This window comes from Heterodontus francisci, chromosome 18 (genome assembly GCF_036365525.1).
Source record: "Heterodontus francisci isolate sHetFra1 chromosome 18, sHetFra1.hap1, whole genome shotgun sequence".
NCBI classification, from domain to species: domain Eukaryota; kingdom Metazoa; phylum Chordata; class Chondrichthyes; order Heterodontiformes; family Heterodontidae; genus Heterodontus; species Heterodontus francisci.
The window spans coordinates 12,761,352-12,780,049 of NC_090388.1; the positions used below are offsets into that span (position 1 = coordinate 12,761,352).

Below are 18,698 nucleotides of genomic sequence, written 5' to 3' on the forward strand. Positions count from 1 at the left end.
TTAGAAAGGCATGAATTAATCAAGGGCAATCAGATTAGATTAGAGATACAGCACTGAAACAGGCCCTTCGGCCCACCGAGTCTGTGCCGAACATCAACCACCCATTTATACTAATCCTACACTAATCCCATATTCCTACCAAACATCCCCACCTGTCCCTATATTTCCCTACCACCTACCTGTACTAGTGATAATTTATAATGGACAATTTACCTATCAACCTGCAAGTCTTTTGGCTTGTGGGAGGAAACTGGAGAAACTGGGAGAAAACCCACGCAGACACAGGGAGAACTTGCAAACTCCACACAGGCAGTACCTGGAATCGAACCCAGGTCCCTGGAGCTGTGAGGCTGCGGTGCTAACCACTGCGCCACTGTGCCACCCTCAAATTCAGTGTGAATTTGTTAAGGGAAGGTCATGTCTGACTAACTTGATTGAATTGTTTGAGGAGATAATAAGGAGGGTCAATGAGGGTAGTGCATTTGATGTAGTCTACATGGACTTTAGCTTTTGACAAGGTTCCACATGGCAAAATGGTCAGATAAGCAAAAGACCATTGGATCCAATAAAAAGTGGCAAGTTGGATCCTAAATTGGCTCAGTGACAGGAAGGAAAGAATAATGGTCAACAGATGTTTTTGTGACTGGAAGGCTGTTTCCACTGGTTCCAGAGGGCTCAGTAGCTGGTCCCTTGCTTTTCATAAAAGCAAAATACTGCAGATATTGGAATTCTGAAATAAAAACAAGAAATGGTGGAAATATTCAGCAGGCCTGGCAGCATCTGTGGAGAGAGAAGCAGAGTTAACGTTTCAGGTCAGTGACCCTTCATCGGAACTGACAAATATTAGAAATGTAAAAGGTTTTAAGCAAATAAAGCGGGGTGGGGGGGCAAGAGATAACAAAAGAGGTGTTGCTAGGACAAGGTCACACAGAATAACTGACCAAAAGGTCATGGAATAAAGGCAAATGGTATGTTAATGGTGTGCTGAAAGACAAAGCGTTAGTACAGAGAGGGTGTGAATAGACTGTAAAGCACAAAGTACTCCAAGCACAAACATTAAAAAAACAGAAACAGTAGGTAGGCACAGTAGAAACAAAATAAACAAACTAAAAAAACTAAAATAAAATAACCAAATAAAAAATAAAAAATAACTAAACATAAAAGGGGGGGGGGGCCCATCATGTTCTGAAATTATTGAACTCAATGTTCAGTCCGGCAGGCTGTAGCATGCCTAATTGGTAAATGAGATGCTGTTCCTTGAGCTTGTGTTGATGTTTGCTGGAACACTGTAGCAATCCCAGGACAGAGATGTGAGCATGAGAGCAGGGTGGGGGTGGGGGGGGGGGGGGTGTTGAAATGGCCAGCAACCAGAAGCTCAGGGTCATGCTTACGGACAGAGCGGAGGTGTTCCGCAAAGTGGTCACTCAATCTGCATTTGGTCTTCCCAATGTAGAGAAGACCACATTGTAAGCAGCGAATACAGTATACTAAATTGAAAGAAGTACAAGTAAATCGCTGCTTCACCTGAAAGGAGTGTTTGGGGCCTTGGATAGTGAGGAGAGAGGAGGTAAATAGGCAGGTATTACACCTCCTGCAATTGCAGGGAAAAGTGCCGTGGGAAGGGGGCGAGGTGGTGGGTGTAATGAAGGAGTGGATGAGGGTATCGCGGAGGGAACAATCCCTTCGGAATGTTGACAGGGGAAGGGAGGGGAAGATGGGTTTGGTAGTGGCATCACACTGGATGTGGCGGAAGTGGTGGGGGATGATCCTTTGGACTTGGATCTTGCTTTTCATGGTATATATCAATGAATTAGACTTAAATGTAGGGGCCATGATTAAGAAGTTTGCAGATGATAGAAAAATTGCCTGCATGTTTGATAGTGAGAAAGAACACTGTGGACTGCAGGAAGATACCAATGGACTAGTCAGGTAGGCATAAAAATGGCACATAGAATTCAATCCGGAGATGTCTAAGGTAATGCATTTGGGGAGGGCCAACAAAGCAAGGGAATGCACAACTGAGAATTGTAGAGGAAAAGAGAGACATTGGAGTGTATGTCCACAGATCCCAGAAGGTAGCAAGACAGGTAGATAAGGTGGTTAAGAAGGCATAGATATGAAGATAAAAGAAGATATGAAAGCATATCTGGCACTTGTGTAACCAGAAATTAATTGTAAAATCATCACAAAGCAATGTGTGTCGTCTGAAAATAAAGCTACAAAGCAATATCCAACTGGCAGAAATTTTCCTGTCTGCGTTTAAATTAATTTGACATAAGATGTATTTAACATCAGAACTATTTCAGAATACAATAGTTTACTTAAAATAATATAACAATAATATTTTCATAAATATCTGAATAATAGTGGCCTTCAAATACTGGACGGTGTGGGACTGAAGGCTTTGCTTCTTTGTGTAACACATCAGAGTGCAGATAACAGTCATCAGCAAAATCCTATTTATTCATTTTGGATTGAGGATTCAATCACAGAAAATGTCCCTGTTGTACTGGTCTTCCAGGTTCACCACAAAAGGACATGCTTGTGTTACACTGCAGACTCTGGGAAAGCTTTTATTAGCATAGAACACAACCCATTTGGAAATCTTAGGATGCTGTGTGGATTTTTTCCAGGACACTTGCAGAAGTAATAGTATTAGGTTACGCGAGAGTAAACACTTTGTCCCAAAGACCACTCAGTAGCAGCAGCAGCAGCACACACTGTAGGTAAAGAGCCAGTTCCACTTCATTCAAGGGCAGCCCCTGAATCACATAAATGTACCTCCCTCTTGCAGCCCTGAATTCCATCATCACTGGTCTACGTCTTGCCACTTTGGACCATTTCAGAGGGTAGCAGCTGAGGGTGAGTATTTGGGCTTTGGATTCATTTCGAGCATCTAACTGTCTTCATTTTTTAGTTTTCATCAACGTAAAATTACAAGCCAACCATACACATATTAAGTGCTCAAGTGTCAATTTTATGTAACTATTCTTGGTGTAAAATTCTTCACCATACTGCGAGAATGACTATGTGGTACTGAATCAGTTAAGACCATGCTTCTGTATGGAAAATGCTTCTGTATGGCAAATGATACTGAGCACATTTGTTCATTAAAAAAAATCAACTGTTTTAATTTCCATTAGATCGCGCTTGCTGTGGTTGAAAATCTTTTACTAATGTCTATGCAGGGACAAAGAAGGCAACAGAGAGAAAACTGTTCCACCTTTTGAACTAACAGAGAATGCCAGGAACTTCACTCAGCCAAGTAAAATAGGACCTAGATAGATACTGAGAGCCATACAAAGTAAGATTGTATGTATGTATTTGAAACATTAAGTTATCACAACTCTTAATTTGCAAAATTTGTTTACACGAGAAACATTAATGTTTCTGTGAAAAAGCTAAAGGTTTTGAAATCACTGGTCATCGGCTCCACATTTTATTTAAATTTTTTTTTAAATAAACTATTTCTGAATCTGAAGTTAGCCTAAGGTGGTCATTAAAATAAAAGTCAACTTGATGGCAGTCGTTGAGGTGTTGGTTTGATTCCGTTTGCAGCCCTAGAGCCACATTAAGTATATTGGCTAATAAGAGTCACAAGGCTTCACTGTTACTCGTCTGTCTCTATTTTACCCTTTTGGCTGAAGAGTTTATGTGAAGAGGCCTGTAAAGGAAACCAGTGTGAAACCCATGGGCTGCACAGCAGTCCTCTGCTCCCAAAGGAATTTCATATAGTCATGTTTAGAGCAACCCCATACACAGACCTGCTTTCATACAGGAAATTCTGTCTGTAAATAGAAATGCCGGCAAATAAATAGCCAGCGTGCACTGGCTGAATTTAACTTATTATGCATATATACAAGAATGCATTATTTAAGATGGAAGTAGCTTTCTTGAAGAAACAAGCCTTTGGAATTATATTTTCTTTGCATCAGACAGGTTCTATATATTAAGTTTAATTATAGCCTTGTTTTATATAATTGCAAAGAGCAACTACTTTAGTATCACAAGATCATAATCTAGATACACCAAAAGGAACTGAGAAAAGTTTTTTGCTGCACAGATTATAAGCAATCCATTACTCCTGTAATTTAAAACAAAAAGAACAGTGCTATTTATAGAACTATTAACTGAACTGTTTACTTATTTCTTCAAGAATTCAAGAATGAAGACCTTTGCCTCAATAGTATTGTTGGGAATTCTGATCCTGGAGGCTGTTTTTGCTGCCCCTGCGAAGAATGAAGAGAAAGCAAAGAAATTGAAACAGATTCAATTATTACCTGATGATGATTTTGAAGAACCTGACTATATGAATCAGGATGCAAGGAACTTCTATGACTATGAGGAACAGCTGACTATTAACGAGCCACTGGTAATGGTTTTAACTTTTCCAAGGGCAAATAATCTGTTACATGCTTTTTAAACTTTGATAAGACTAAGTTCCTATAGTTTTAAATAGAATGTATTATTCTATAAGAGAACTCTGTCACTCTAATAAACCTACCTCTTCTTGAGACTGATATTGGCAATAGCTTGTAGGTAACATTTTATAAATTGCCCTGTGTTGGTGTTGTTTATAATTTTGGCCTCAGTTCTAGTGGTTAGGTATCCCCTGAGGGATAGATAGTTAAGCCAGATGGGCCATTCAGTGTTAAGGGCCAGTTTCAACTGAATATATCACATTTTTTTAAAATGCCATGCAAGTCCGTGTCTTACTGTCTCCCATGAATGTACTGTGTGTGAATCTTTCTTTTCATTCACAATAAACTAATAGCCATGATGTCACAAACAAGTAAATATGACATCATGTGACATTACTACTGCCCAACAAATGTTTTATTCTGTTTAACTGGCAAGGAAGGACCGAGTGTACTTTTGAACAATTATATCATACGATAATACACTGTAAAAATTATTTTAGACAATTAGCCTTTATTTTAGCCATTACATTATTTTAGAAACCTTTTCCAACAAACTGAACAGACTGCTGAGTCCTGTGCTTATTGGCACACTTGCCTTAGCTACTAAACTACTACCCTGATTTCGACAGTTTGGTTCTGGAATGCGACCTTTATGACCAGCGCGATGGGGCTCAACGCTAATGAACCAAAGGCGAAAAAGTTCAATTCATAGCCCATGTAGAGCCCAGGCATTACAAACAGTCAGCTGGCCCCACTTCACAAGCTATTAACCTCGCCCAACCCGAATTCCTACAGTTTCAAACACGCGCTGGAGAATAGCAAGGGTTTACCATGCCTATATTTATGAGAACAGAAATTAGAATAAGCCTTCCACTTCTGGATGTTTTATAAACTTTATAGATTATAGTTTAGAAACTTCATATGGGGATAGAGGCATAGAGTGCTTGGTGCTTCCAAGTTGGAAGTTGTTCCAAGTAAATCAGTGTTGCATCAAAGGAATTGTTTATTGATTGATTTTGAAACTTAGTTATAAAATACTCTAACTTGTGCAATAAAAATGTCCATGATTACACTCTCATTGGCAAGCACTGCAACTTCTGTTGTCATGCATCAACGTTAGGTGGCAATACGGCTTTGCAAGATATATTTAAAAAGATGTTTACACCCATCACAGCCAAAACACAGTGATGCTGAGGGCACTCCAAACAAAATGAATAATAAAACAAATTTAAATGATTAAATATTTCAAGGTTCTTCATCAAATACATAAAATTCCAAGGCATTAAAATGCTGTGCGCCACTATTAAGATGTAAAACAAACAGCTTTTGAATTGGCATTTATCTGAAGGTCCTGGGCCACTGAGGAGTGGGATTAAATAGCTCGAGAAATGGCAGGAAAATTCTCTGGCTATCAAGCAAAATGACTAACCGCAAATATAGAACACTATTTCTAGTAACAACATAACTCAGTTACTCAAAAACACACATATACATCTGAGAATCAACAAACCATTACACTAACAATGGTCACTGTCAAAGTAGGTAACAGGTAACCCTAACGCTCCAAACAAATGACTGATAGATGATAAGATGGACATTTTCAGCTGTATTTAAAATTATGCCTTCCATCATTTGAGGCTGATTCTGTAACACATTTCATACCAAAATATGGCATGATATTCAGCCATATTTTGTTAATCAATGAATTATAGTGTCCAGATTTCTTCCTACATAACTAAATGCAGTGGTTCAAGAAGGCAGCTCACCACCACCTCAAGGACAATTAGGGATGGGCACACCCCATGAATGAATATTTAAAAAATTACCACAAATTGCACTGACACTCCTTTTTAATATCACTGTAAACAGCCCAAAGGCTAAACCTGGGGCATGCTGGGCTAACGCACAATCTACGAGGCAGAATAAAGTCAGGACTGTAGTGGGAAATTATAAACTTTGGAATACAAACCAATAAAATGATTAAACCATTGGGTCTCAAGCGTCTTATTCAACAAACTAAATGACAGTGACAATCCCCCTTTCGCTAATCTTGTTTGTTGCTAAACACAATAAATTTCCAGAGTGAAAACATTATAGACACTGTGCGGTTACCTGACCAAGCACATAACTAATTAAAAGAAAAGATTTGTATTTATCTACCTTGTGAAGTACCTTTCACAACTTTCGGATGCCCCAAAGCACTTGACAGTCAATTAAGTACTTTTTGAAGTTTAGTCACTGTTTTAATGCAGGAAACGTTGCAGCCAATTTGCACAAAAATAGCAGTGTGATAATGACTAGATTATCTGTTCAGGATGTTGATTGAGGGCTAAGTATTGGCCAGGACACAGGGGATAGCTCCTCTCAGAAATAGTGCCACGCGACCTTTTAAGTTTATCAGAGGGCAGACAGAGCCTCACGTTAACATCTCATCCAAAAGACAGCACCTCCAACAATGCAGCACTTCCTCAGCACTGCACTGGAGAGTAAGCCTAGATTTTTGTGCTCGAGTCTTTGGAGTGGGGCTGGAACCACAGCCTTCTGACACATAGGCAGGAGTGCTACCACTCTGCGAAGGCTGACAGGCTTAATAAAAGACATCTGAAAACATTACAAACATAGAAACCACTGATCTGAATGAAAACATTATTATTTGTAATCCTGCAATCACTGGTGGGATGTTCAACATAAACAGCTACCAAACAAAGAAGTCCAATGGCACAAATACATTCAGGATTTCTGTCTGTCCTACCTTTTGAACACTGGTTGGTATGTTTCTGTCATTTTCTTGCCTGTATTATTGTTGCAACCACTGTTTAATCAGATTAAAAACTCCATTAAAATAGTACAGTTTGCAACTTAACATCAATGCTTTAACTGGTACTAATTCACGTTGCAAAGATGAAATTAAACCAATTGAAGTTCAACATAAAAATCCACACCAATTTCTCATTCATTTTGGGAAAACAAAGGAAGTTTCATAAATAGAAAAAAAGTTTTGAAAATGTTTATTCCTTACTTGACAGCTCACTCTTCAATGAAAGTATGTTGAAAGTCCAAGGATGCTTTCTCACAAATATCCACACCCACAATGGCACCACTTCTCCCTCATGCTCTTTAACGTCACTCTCCAAGCTCCAGCCTCAAACTGACACTGCAACAATGAGCAGAACTAAATCACCTGAGCTCATCAAATGTATTACTCCACACTTAAATGCTAGGTTCTCCTCAAAAATGGTGGGAAACAATTAGAAAATTATTCAAATAGGGTAAAAATAAATCAATATTGATTGTATGTACCAATTGTGCAAATAATTGGGAGCCATTGTGATTTTAAAATAAAAACAGATCTTGCTGTTGCTGCCAGTGTAAAGGATATGGTCCTTCAATGCTGGTGAGCTGTGTAGCTGATACCACTGAGTGTGCTTTTTCTTATAAACCACTGTCCTCCTACAAGTATTCTCTGTACAATTGAAGGTCTACACCATCAGCTTAATGATTTATTCCTTGCTTCATATAGTGAATGGAATTGCTGAATTAAGTTAATAACTCATATCCTTATCAACAAAAATGCCAGCTTTGGCACAGTGATAACCTCCTCAGCTCTGAGTCAGATTGTCAATGGTTCAAGCCCCACTCCAGAGACTTCAATTCAGTACTGAACAAATCATTCAGATGATAAATGAAGACCCTATCTGCCCCCTCAGGTGGATTTATAAAATCCCATGGCACTATTGCAGTGTTCCAGGTCAATACTTATACCTGTACTATCATCACTAAACCATGTTGTCTGGTTATTACTTTCATTGCAATTTGTGGGATCTTGCTATGTGAAAACACACAGCTTGGCCTTGATGTAGTAGCAACATGAACTACGTGCTTATCTACTGGACTACATGGATGAACTGCAGTTGTAGAAACTGGCGCCAAAATCTTGAATCTGAAGCTTAGTTCGAGTTTGGTTTTCTAAAATGGTCTAGTCCTGTGTAAGTATCCAAGCCAAGACCAATTTTATTTTGTTATTAAAGTTACATGTACTTAGCAAGAACAATGTTATGCTATCCCCAATTGTAGCATTTTACTGATCACAAATAGTAACCTGGGCTGGATTTTCAAAGTGGTGGCGGGAAACAGGTGACTACTGCACACCTTCATTGCTTCAGAAGAAGAACCCATTCAATTCTGGAATATTGTAGGATGGGTGCAATTGACACCTCTTCGATTTGAAGATTTTCCTTTGTCCCTGTCAGACAGTTTGAATATACAAAGGCCAAGCCCGTTTATCTTTGGCAGCCATTTTGGAGCATTGTTCACTTTTTAAAAGACAAAGTCTGTTTTTATAACTCTTCAGATTTTGCCCATAATTTTTGTATCGTCGCACTACCTGTGCACGTGACATCAGCCATGGTCTAGTTGAAAGGCGAAGCAGGTTCGAGGGGCCGAATGGCCTACTCCTGCTCCTACTTCCTATGTTCCTGTGTGCTTTTGAGTCTTTATGCGGCAAACACGACAGTATGTCAGCTATAGTATTCTCCTTTGAACTACATATTCAAGGTTGTAGTTATACTGTGAGAGAAGTACAGCTCACCGCTGTATCCTTGATGCTGCCATTGTTGGTATTACAGACTTTAGACCAGGAGTAACTACTAGGGGTTTGTGATCTATTACTAGCAAAGTTTCTACTCAACAAAAACTGGTGAAACCTTTTGATTTCTGCAGATGATTCTAAGCGCTTCCTTCTCTATCTTCAGATAGTTGCACTTACTCTTGGTCAGGGTACATGAAGCAAATGTTATAGGCTTCTCTTGACCATCATCTATGACATGACTGATCACTGCACCAACTCCATAGTTTGACGCATCACATACTAGCTTCAGATCACGATTTGTTTCGTATTGAACAAGTAATGCATCATTGGTCAAACTTCTCTTACATGCATCATAAGCATCTTGTTGTGACCATTCCCACTTCACATCTTTCTTCAACAACTCATGTAGTGGAGCTAACACCATTGCAAGCTCAGGCAGAAATGGCGAGTAGTATTAAACCATGCCTTGAAAAGATCTATGCTTAGACTCATCTTTTGGCTTTGGGGCATTGACTCTATCTTTTCTTTCATTGGCTCTAGTCCTTTTTCATTGAATTTCAAGCCAAGGTGCGCTCCTCAGATTGCACGAAAGAACACTTGCTTTTTTTCAACTTCACATTGTGATCATTAAGCCTTTTTAACACTTCATCCAACACTTGAAGATTCTCTTCCTCTGTTGTGGTCGCAATGAACACATCATCCTGATTGTACAAGCAATGTGGCACTCCTTGCAAAATCTTATCCATTGTAGTTTGGAAGATTTTTGGTGAAGACTTCACACCATTGGATAGCTTTGTGTATGAGTATAGCCCCATGTGTGTGTTTATCATGAGATATTGTTGACTCTCTCAATCCACACTGAGCTGTGCATAAGCATGGGACAAATAGCTTGGATCCCGCAAACTCTGCATACAAATCTTGAGAGATCGCTGGTGGATACTGCTTACCATCCACTGCCTGGTTGATTGTGACTTTGTAGTCCCTGCATAGTCTTACGGTTTTGTCTTTTAGTAAGATGATTTTACAGTTATTACACCATGTGAATTTGCTCTGAAAAGAGCAGTTATTTTCTTGAAAAAGACAATTGGGCAGAGTACATTGCCCTAAATGTTGAGATCTGTCAGTTCTTCTAAGAATTCCTTTTTCAAGGAAACAACTGCTCTTTTCAGAGCAAATTCACATGGTGTGAAAATGGTAAAATCGTCTTACTCAATGTTTAAAGCTTTAATTCTTTGAAAGATGATTGACGTTTGTGAAAGGTCATTATTTTTGGAAATATTCTTATGACAGAATTTTTAATTTGCTTTTTTTTAAAAAAATATAGTGGCCAGAATTTTACGCCGCCCCAGCAGGTCGGATGGTGGCGTGGGGACGGCGTAAAATTGAGCAGCAAGCTCCGGGAGGCCTACCCACCCCAATTCCACCTCCAAACAAGTTTACGGAGGTCCGGCGGGGGTGCAGGGGGTGGGAAACAGCCTGTCCACCTGAGGCCAATCAAGACCCTTAAGTGGCCATTTAACGGGCACTTAAGGGCCCTCGCCCACCTCCACAGGTATTTTACCCATGGCAAGTGAGTGTGCCTGGGACACAAAAGGCTGCCCAGCGATAGCTGCCGGCCTTTCCGCGCCCCGGGGGGCGGGGGGGGAGGCGGGCAGCATGGCAGTATGGCACAGGGTGCCTGATTGAGGGCCACCCCCGCCTCCCAAAACACCCCCAGGATCTAAGACGCTCCCCCCTCCCACCCAAATGACCTCCCTAGCCTCACCAGGGCACAACCAATCCCCTTGGTGAGTCAATCCAAACTTACCCACTCTCTCGGCTCCATCAGGTCAGCTGGGCTGCAGTCCCAGCAGTGGCCACCACGCCCAGTGGCGCTGCTGAGGCTATGGGAGGAAACCAGAGCACCCGGCAGTAACCCACACAGTCACAGGGAGAACTTGCAAACTCCACACAGGCAGTGCCCAGAACTGAACCTGAGGTCGCTGGAGCTGTGAGGCTGCGGTGCTAACCACTGCACCACTGTGCCACCTGTTTTAAGGAGTATTTTAAAGGAGGAGAGAGAGGTAGAAAGGTTTAAGGAGTGATTTCCAGAGCTTAGGGCCTAGACAGCTGAAATGCATTGGATTGAATTTTCCCAGCTCCGTGGAGATGGGTTTGGAGGCGGGGGAGCCGGGAAACACTGGGAAACCCCATCAGGACAGCCTCCAACCACTGTCCCACCTCTGGACAAGTTTCCCAGGGGCAGACTACCACAGGAGTCAGTAGCCCACTCCACAGAGGCAATGAAGGCAATTAAGGCCCAATCAAGGGCCATACTCCCCTAGCCCTGCAACTTTCCCGGCGTCGCATGGGCCCCGTGTTGAGAGCACAGCAACATTGCAGAGGCGGCCTCTCGCCGCAACATTGATGGGCCGTGGATGGCTGAATTAATTGGCAGCATCAGGGTATCGCAATGCACACAGGGGTCCAGGACCAGCTGCAGGCACTCTGCTGGAGGAGTCAACCCTCCACCCTGAAGCTCCTCAGTACTCTGTAATATTTTTCACCACTGGAAAGGAAGGCCTTTGTGACCAACTCCATTTTGAGGTGCCCCCTAGCTCTCCCTCTTCTCCAGCAGCGCTCACCTCTCCTGGAAGGTCTGACGGTGGACATTGCTGTGGGCCCTCCTATTGGGCATCCCCGCTTCCCTGCTCCATCCGCCATCCTTAATTGGACAGTGAACACAGATCATGTAAAGTTGCTCTGGCGGGCACACTGAGACCGGACATGGACTCCGGACCTGCATATGGTCCTGATATCGGGGTCCTGATGCCTGTGGGAAAATTCAGACCATCACTGCTGGACCGGGAGCCAATGTAGGTCAGCAAGCACAGTGCCTAGCTGGTTTATTGAAACCTCTCCCACACGGTCATGATGCAACTTATCCATATCAAGACCTCCATTCACACCCCACACCCTGCTCCCCACCTGCCTGCCACACAATCTCCTAGGAGAGTCACAAGACCCAGAGTAAAATATCCTAGGCCAATCTAGGGCATAAAAGCTCTGGAAAATTCCTCAACTCTCCAAGAAAATCAATCAAGTTCCAGAGGACCACTGTGACTGAGAGACCCATCCCCCAATGCCTCACCTACCTGTTCTATGCTGTAATTTTGGCCACAATTAGATACTTGTCTCGCTCTCTTTTGAACACTTGCAGTAAATCCACATTGACTGTATGAGCCAGCAACGTATTCCGTAAGACAACAACTGAGAAAATAAATAACTCTGATCCTGTCTTCCCTATCTAGAGCAATTCTTTTATTTGTTCGTGAGACGTGGGTATTGCTGGTAATTTATTTCCCAATCCTAAGTGCAGTCTTTGTGGTGTAGGTACATCCAGAGCACTTGGAAAGGGAGTTCCAGGATTTTGACCCAGCGGCAATGAAGGAACATATTTCCAAGTCAGGATGGTTTGTGACTTGAAGGGGGACTTGCAGGTGGTGGTGTTCCCATGAGCCTGCTGCCCTTGATCGTCTAGGTGATAGAGGTTTGTAAGGTGCTGTCAAAGGAGCCTTGGAGAGTTGCTGCAGTGAATCTTTAAATGGTACACACTGCTGCCACTGAGCGCCGATGGTGGAGGGAATTAATTTTTACGGCGGTGGATGGGGTGATAATCAAGCAGGCTGCTTTGTCCTGGATGGTGTTGAGCTTCTCGAGTGTTGCTGCAGTTGCACTCATCAAGGCAAGTGGAGAGTATTCCATCGCACTCCTGGCTTGTGCTTTGCAGGAGGTGAAAGGTTTTGGGGAGTCAGGAGGTGAGTTACTCGCCGCAAAATTCCCAGCCTCTGACCTCTCTTCTAGCCACAGCATTTATGTGGTTGGTCTAGTTAAGTTTCTGGTCAATGGCAACTCCCAGGATGTTGATGGTCGGGGATTCAGTGGTGGTAATGTTGTTGAATGTCAAGGGGATATTATTAGATTCTTTCTTTTTGGAGATGGTTATTGCCTGGCACTTCTGTGGTCTGGATATTACTTGCCACTTATCAACTCAATCCTGAATGTTATCCAGGTCTTACTGCATGCGGGCGCGGACTGCTTCAGTATCTGAGGAGTTGCAGATGGTATTGAAAACTGTGCAATCATCATCAAACATCCCCACTTCTGACCTTATAATGGAGGGAAGGTCACCAATGAAGCAGCTAAAGATGTTTGGGTGTAGGACACTATTCTGTTATCCAATGGACTGAATCTAATCGTTTTGACCAAATTTCTTCAAAGTCAGTGCTTTTGTACAGGAAGCCAGCTCTTAGCCTATTGTGGTAACTAAAAGGCTTTAAACTTGGTATCAGTCTAGTCACCCTCATCTGAAACCTTTCCACATCCTTTATAAATAGCTAATAAAGAGGGAGAAAATTGATTATGAAAGTAAATTGGCAAGAAATATAAAAACAAACAGCAAGAGCTTCTATGGATATATAAAAAGTAAGCGTAGCTAAAGTGAGCGTGGGACCCTTGGAGGATGCAACTGGAGAATTGATAACAGGGAACAGGGAAATGGCAGATAATTTAAACCAATATTTTGCATCAGTCTTCATGGTGGAGGATACTATAAACATCCCACAGATATCAGATAAGCAAGGAGCTAATGGGAGGAAAGATCTTGTAACAGTCTCTATCACGAGGGACAAAGTACTTGACAAACTAATGGGACTAAAGGTAGACAAGTCGCCAGGACCTGATGGCCTGCATCAAAGGGTAATAAAGGAAGTGGCTGCAGAGATAGTGAAGGCATCGGTCGTAATATTCCAGAACTCACTGGATTCCGGGAGGGTCCCAGCGGATTGCAAAACTGCTAATGTGACGCCCCTGTTCAAGAAGGGAGGGAGACAAAAAGCAGGAAACTATAGGCCAGTCAGCCTAACATCGGTCGTTGGGAAAATGCTAGAGTCCATTATTAAGGAAGAAATAGCAGAATATTTAGAAAAGCTTAACGCAATCAAACAGAGTCAACATGGTTTTTTGAAAGGGAAATCATGATTGACAAATTTGCTAGAGTTCTTTGAGGATATAACAAGCAGAGTTGATAAAGGGAACCGGTAGATGTAGGGCATTTAGATTTCCAGAAGGCATTCGATAAGGTGCCACATAAAAGATTATTGCACAACATAGGAGCTCACGGTATTGGGGGGTAATGTATTAGCATGGATTGAGGATTGATTAACTCACAGAAGACAGAGTCGGGATTAATGGGTCTTTTTCAGGTTGGAAAGACGTAACTAGTGGAGTGCCACAAGGATCAGTCCTATCACCTCACTTATTTACTATCTATATGAATGACTTGGAGGAGGGGACAGAGTGTAATATATCCAAATTTGCTGACAATACAAAAGTAGGTGGGAGGGCATGTTGTGATGAGGACATAAGAAATCTGCAAGGGGATATAGATAGGTTGAGTCAGTGGGCAAAAACTTGGCAGATGGAGTTTAATGTAGGAAAGTGGGAGGTCATGCACTTTGGTAGGAAGAATCAAAAGGCAGACTATTATTTAAATGGAGAGAGACTTCAAAAAAGTGCAGCACAGAGGGATCTGGGTGTTCTTGTGCATGAAACACAAAAAGTTAGCATGCAGGTGCAGCAAGTAATTAAGAAGGCAAATGGAATTCTAGCCTTTATTGCTAGGGGGTTGGAGTTTAAAAATAGGGAAGTCTTGTTACAGCTGTATAGGGTGTTGGTGCGGCCACTCCTGGAATACTGTGTACAGTTTAGGTCCCCGTATTTAAGAAAGGATATACTGGCATTGGAGGCAGTTCAAAAGAGATTCACTAGGCTGATTCCTGGGATGAAGGGGTTGACTTATCAAGAATGGTTAAACAGGTTAAGCCTTTATTGATTAGAGTTTAGAAGAATGAGGGGTGATTTTATTGAAACACACCATTTTGAAGGGGCTTGACAGGATAGATGTTGAGAAGATGTTTCAACTAGTGGGAGAATCTCGAACTAGGGGACATAGTTACAGAATAAGGGGACACTCATTTAAAACTGTGAAGGAATTTCTTCTCTCAGAGGATAGTGAATGTCTGGAATTCTCTACCCCAGAGAGTTGTGGAGGCTAGATCACTGAAAGTATTTAAAGAGGAGGTAGATAGATTTTTGAAATATTGGGGAGTTGAGGGCTACGAGGAGCAGGCACGAAAGAGGAGTTGAGGTCTTGGGCAGATCAGCCATGATCTTATTGAATGGCGGGGCAGGCTTGAGGGACCGAATGGCCTACTCCTGCTCTTATTTCTTACGTTCTTATGTTCTATATCACTCACAATGCGAGAAGACCAAAACTGGACACAGTATTATAGATTAGGCTTAACCAAGCTCTTATAAAGGGAGCAGTTAGTATTTTTTGTTTTGTATTTGATTGTCCTGGTAATACATCCTAACACTCTATCTGCTTTTGCCATAGCGTTGATGCATTGGTCAAGAACCTTCAGTGATTCATGAATTCTGACACCTGGGTCTTTCTCTCAAGGCCTTACAGCCTTATTAACAGCAATATTACATGGTACGCACATTCTTGGCATTAGTCCTACCCTTTCTCATAACAATATATTTAGCTACATTAAACGGCACCTGCCAGATGCAGGCCCAGTTTCCCATCACAATTAGATCTGCTTGTATTTCTCATCTAACATCTGCACAGAACTTTGCATCATCCGAGAATCTGCTGGACAGTTTCCCTATGCCTTCATCCAGATCATTGGATGATGAAGACAAAAACTCCTAACATCGATTCTTGTAAAACTCCAGCAGTAATTGGTCCCCACGCACATCCACTAATAACAATCGTCTGTGTACAAGAATGCAACCAATTCCTTATCCAACCCAAAAGTCTGCTCACCAATCACACAGCCCTATCTTATGAAGTAACTGATTGCATGGTTTTTGCAGATCAAGGATTAGATTATCAACCAGCCTATCTATATGCACCAACCTAGGAACTTCCTCAAAAAATTCAACCAGATTGATAAGAAATTATCTTCTTTTCTAGGATAAACGCAAAATACTGCGGATGCTGGAAATCTGAAATAAAAACAAGAAATACTGGAACTACTCAGCAGGTCTGACAGCATCTGGATGCTGCCAGAACTGCTGAGTGGTTCCAGCATTTCTTGTTTTTATTTCTTTTCTAGGAGCCTTGTTGAAGGTCTCTCAAAAGCCCCTTCTCTGTCGAGGCTGTCATAAAGTATAGCTCTGATGATCCTTTCAACAACTTGTCAAAACTGAAATCAAGCTAATTGGTCTGTAATTCCCTTTTAACTATTGGCACCACATAACACCCTCCTCTGGTTCTTGGGAACAATCCCAGACCTGAGTGAGCTGCGAAATATATCAGCCAGGATCTCAATAATGAGGACTATATCTGTACTCAGGGTAGCACTTTCAACTTTAACGTCAAATGTATTATTGGAGATTCAGCATTGTCTTGAGACACAAAGCAGCCATTCAAAACCTCTGTCGAGTCAGCATGAGCAGCAAGGGAAAAGCTGAGCCACATTTTTAAAATGTGTCACTGTCTTGGATTGCATTCCACACTGTATTAGTCTGCAGAATACAGTAGATTTTACTGATGCTACAGCCAGGGCAGCCCCCGGTCAGAAAGGTTCTGTCCCGCCACAGTCCACCTGCTTCAATGGGTCCTTGGAGTTCAGGGTCATTGCCCGACAAGTGGACTGTAACACCGCACCAAACAGCACGACAAAAAAAGGAAAAGTACCAGCCCTTCGTTTTGCAAGCTGGAACGTCAGAACTATGTGTCCTGGCTTGTCGGAAGGCCTTACACAAATCAACGACTCTCGGAAGACTGCCATCATTAACAACAAGCTCAGTAGACACAATGTGGACATTGCAGCACCTCAGGAGACACGCCTCCCTGCGAGCGGATCTCTAAGAGAGCAAGACGACACCTTCTACTGGCAGGGTAGGGATCCTGAAGAACCAAGACAGCATGGAGTAGGCGTCGCCATCAGAAACTCTTTGCTCAGCATGATAGAGGCATCTTCAAATGGCTCGGAATGCATACTGTCCAACCGACTGCTCAACGCCTCTGGCCCAGTACACCTACTCAGCATCTATGTTCCAACACTCTGCTCCCCACCTGAAGTTAAAGACCAGTTCTATGAGGAACTCCATAACATCATTAGTAGCATTCCTAATACCGAACATTTGTCCTTGCTGGGGGACTTTAACGCCAGGGTTTGGGGCTGACCATGACTCCTGGCCCTCCTGCCTTGGGCGCTATGGCATTGGAAGGATGAATGAGAATGAACAGAGACTGCTTGAGTTGTGTACCTATCACAACCTCTGCATGACCAACTTGTTCTTTCATATTAAACCCTGGCACCAGGTTTCATGGAGACACCCAAGATCACATCGTTGGCAGCTGGACCTCATCGTCACAAGGCGAGCCTCTATAAACAGTGTCCAAATCACACGCAGCTTCCACAATGCGGACTGCGACACCGACCACTCCCTGGTGTGCAGCAAGGTTAGACTCAAACCAAAGAAGCTACATCACTCCAAACAGAAGGGCCACCCGTGCATCAACATTAACAGAATTTCTTATCCACAGCTGTTACAAAAGTTTCTAAATTCACTTGAAAAAGCCCTTCAAAACACTCCTGCAGGGTATGCAGAGACCAAGTGGGCCCACATCAGAGACACCATCTATGACTCAGCAATGACCAACTTTGGCAAATGTGAGAAGCAGAATGCAGACTGGTTTCAATCCCACTTTGTAGAGCTGGAACCTGTCAAAGCTGCGAAGCGCACTGCACTGTTGAAGTACAAGAAAGCCCCTAGCGAGTTAACATCTGTAGCACCTAAAGAAGCGCTGCACAAAGAACAGCCAGGCGCTGTGCAAATGACTACTGGCAACACCTATGCACTCATATTCAGCTGTCCTCTGACACCGGAAACATCAGAGGAATGTATTAACAGAGCTTTTGGGCCAACCATCAAGAAGATCGCCCCCCCCTCAAGTCTAAATCAGGGAAAACAATCACTGACCAACGCAAGCAAATGGACTGCTGGGCGCAGCACTACCTAGAACTGTACTCCAGGGAAAATTTTGTCACTGAGACCATCCTCAATGCAGCCCAGTCTCTGCCAGTCATGGATGAGCTGGACGAACAGCCAACAAAATCGGAACTCAGTGATGCCATTGATTCTCTAGCCAGTAGAAAAGCCCCTGGAAAGGACGGCATTATCCCTGAAATAATGAAGAGTGCCAAGCCTGCTATATTCTCAGCACTCCTTGAACTGCTTTGTCTGTGCTGGGATGAGGGAGCAGTACCACAGGCCATGCGCGATGCCAATATCATCAGCCTCTATAAGAACACAGGTGACTGTGTTGACTGCAACAACTACCGTGGAATCTCCCTGCTCAGCATAGTGAGGAAAGTCTTCACTCGAGTCGTTTTAAACAGACTCCAGAAGCTGGCTGAGCCATTCTACCCTGAGGCACAGTGCAGCTTTCGAGCAGAGAGATGCACCATTAACATGCTGTTCTCCCTTCTCCAGCTACAGGAGAAATGCCGCAAACAACAGATGCCCCTCCATGTTGCTTTCATAGATCTCACCAAAGCCTTTGACCTCGTCAGCAGACGTGGTCTCTTCAGACTACTAGCAAAGATCAGATGTCCACCAAAACTACTAAG

General features: G+C 42.6%; 1 protein-coding gene across 1 annotated transcript in view; it reads left to right on the plus strand.

The window, feature by feature from the left end:
- The first annotated feature begins 4,165 nt into the window (after nucleotides 1-4,165).
- Nucleotides 4,166-18,698, plus strand: part of LOC137379796 (epiphycan-like) — a 46,644-nt gene continuing 32,111 nt past the window's right edge. Inside the window, exon 1 of the mRNA XM_068051177.1 lies at nucleotides 4,166-4,372. Within this exon, the coding sequence (XP_067907278.1) occupies nucleotides 4,166-4,372 (207 nt within the window). The remainder of the gene's footprint in view (nucleotides 4,373-18,698) is intronic.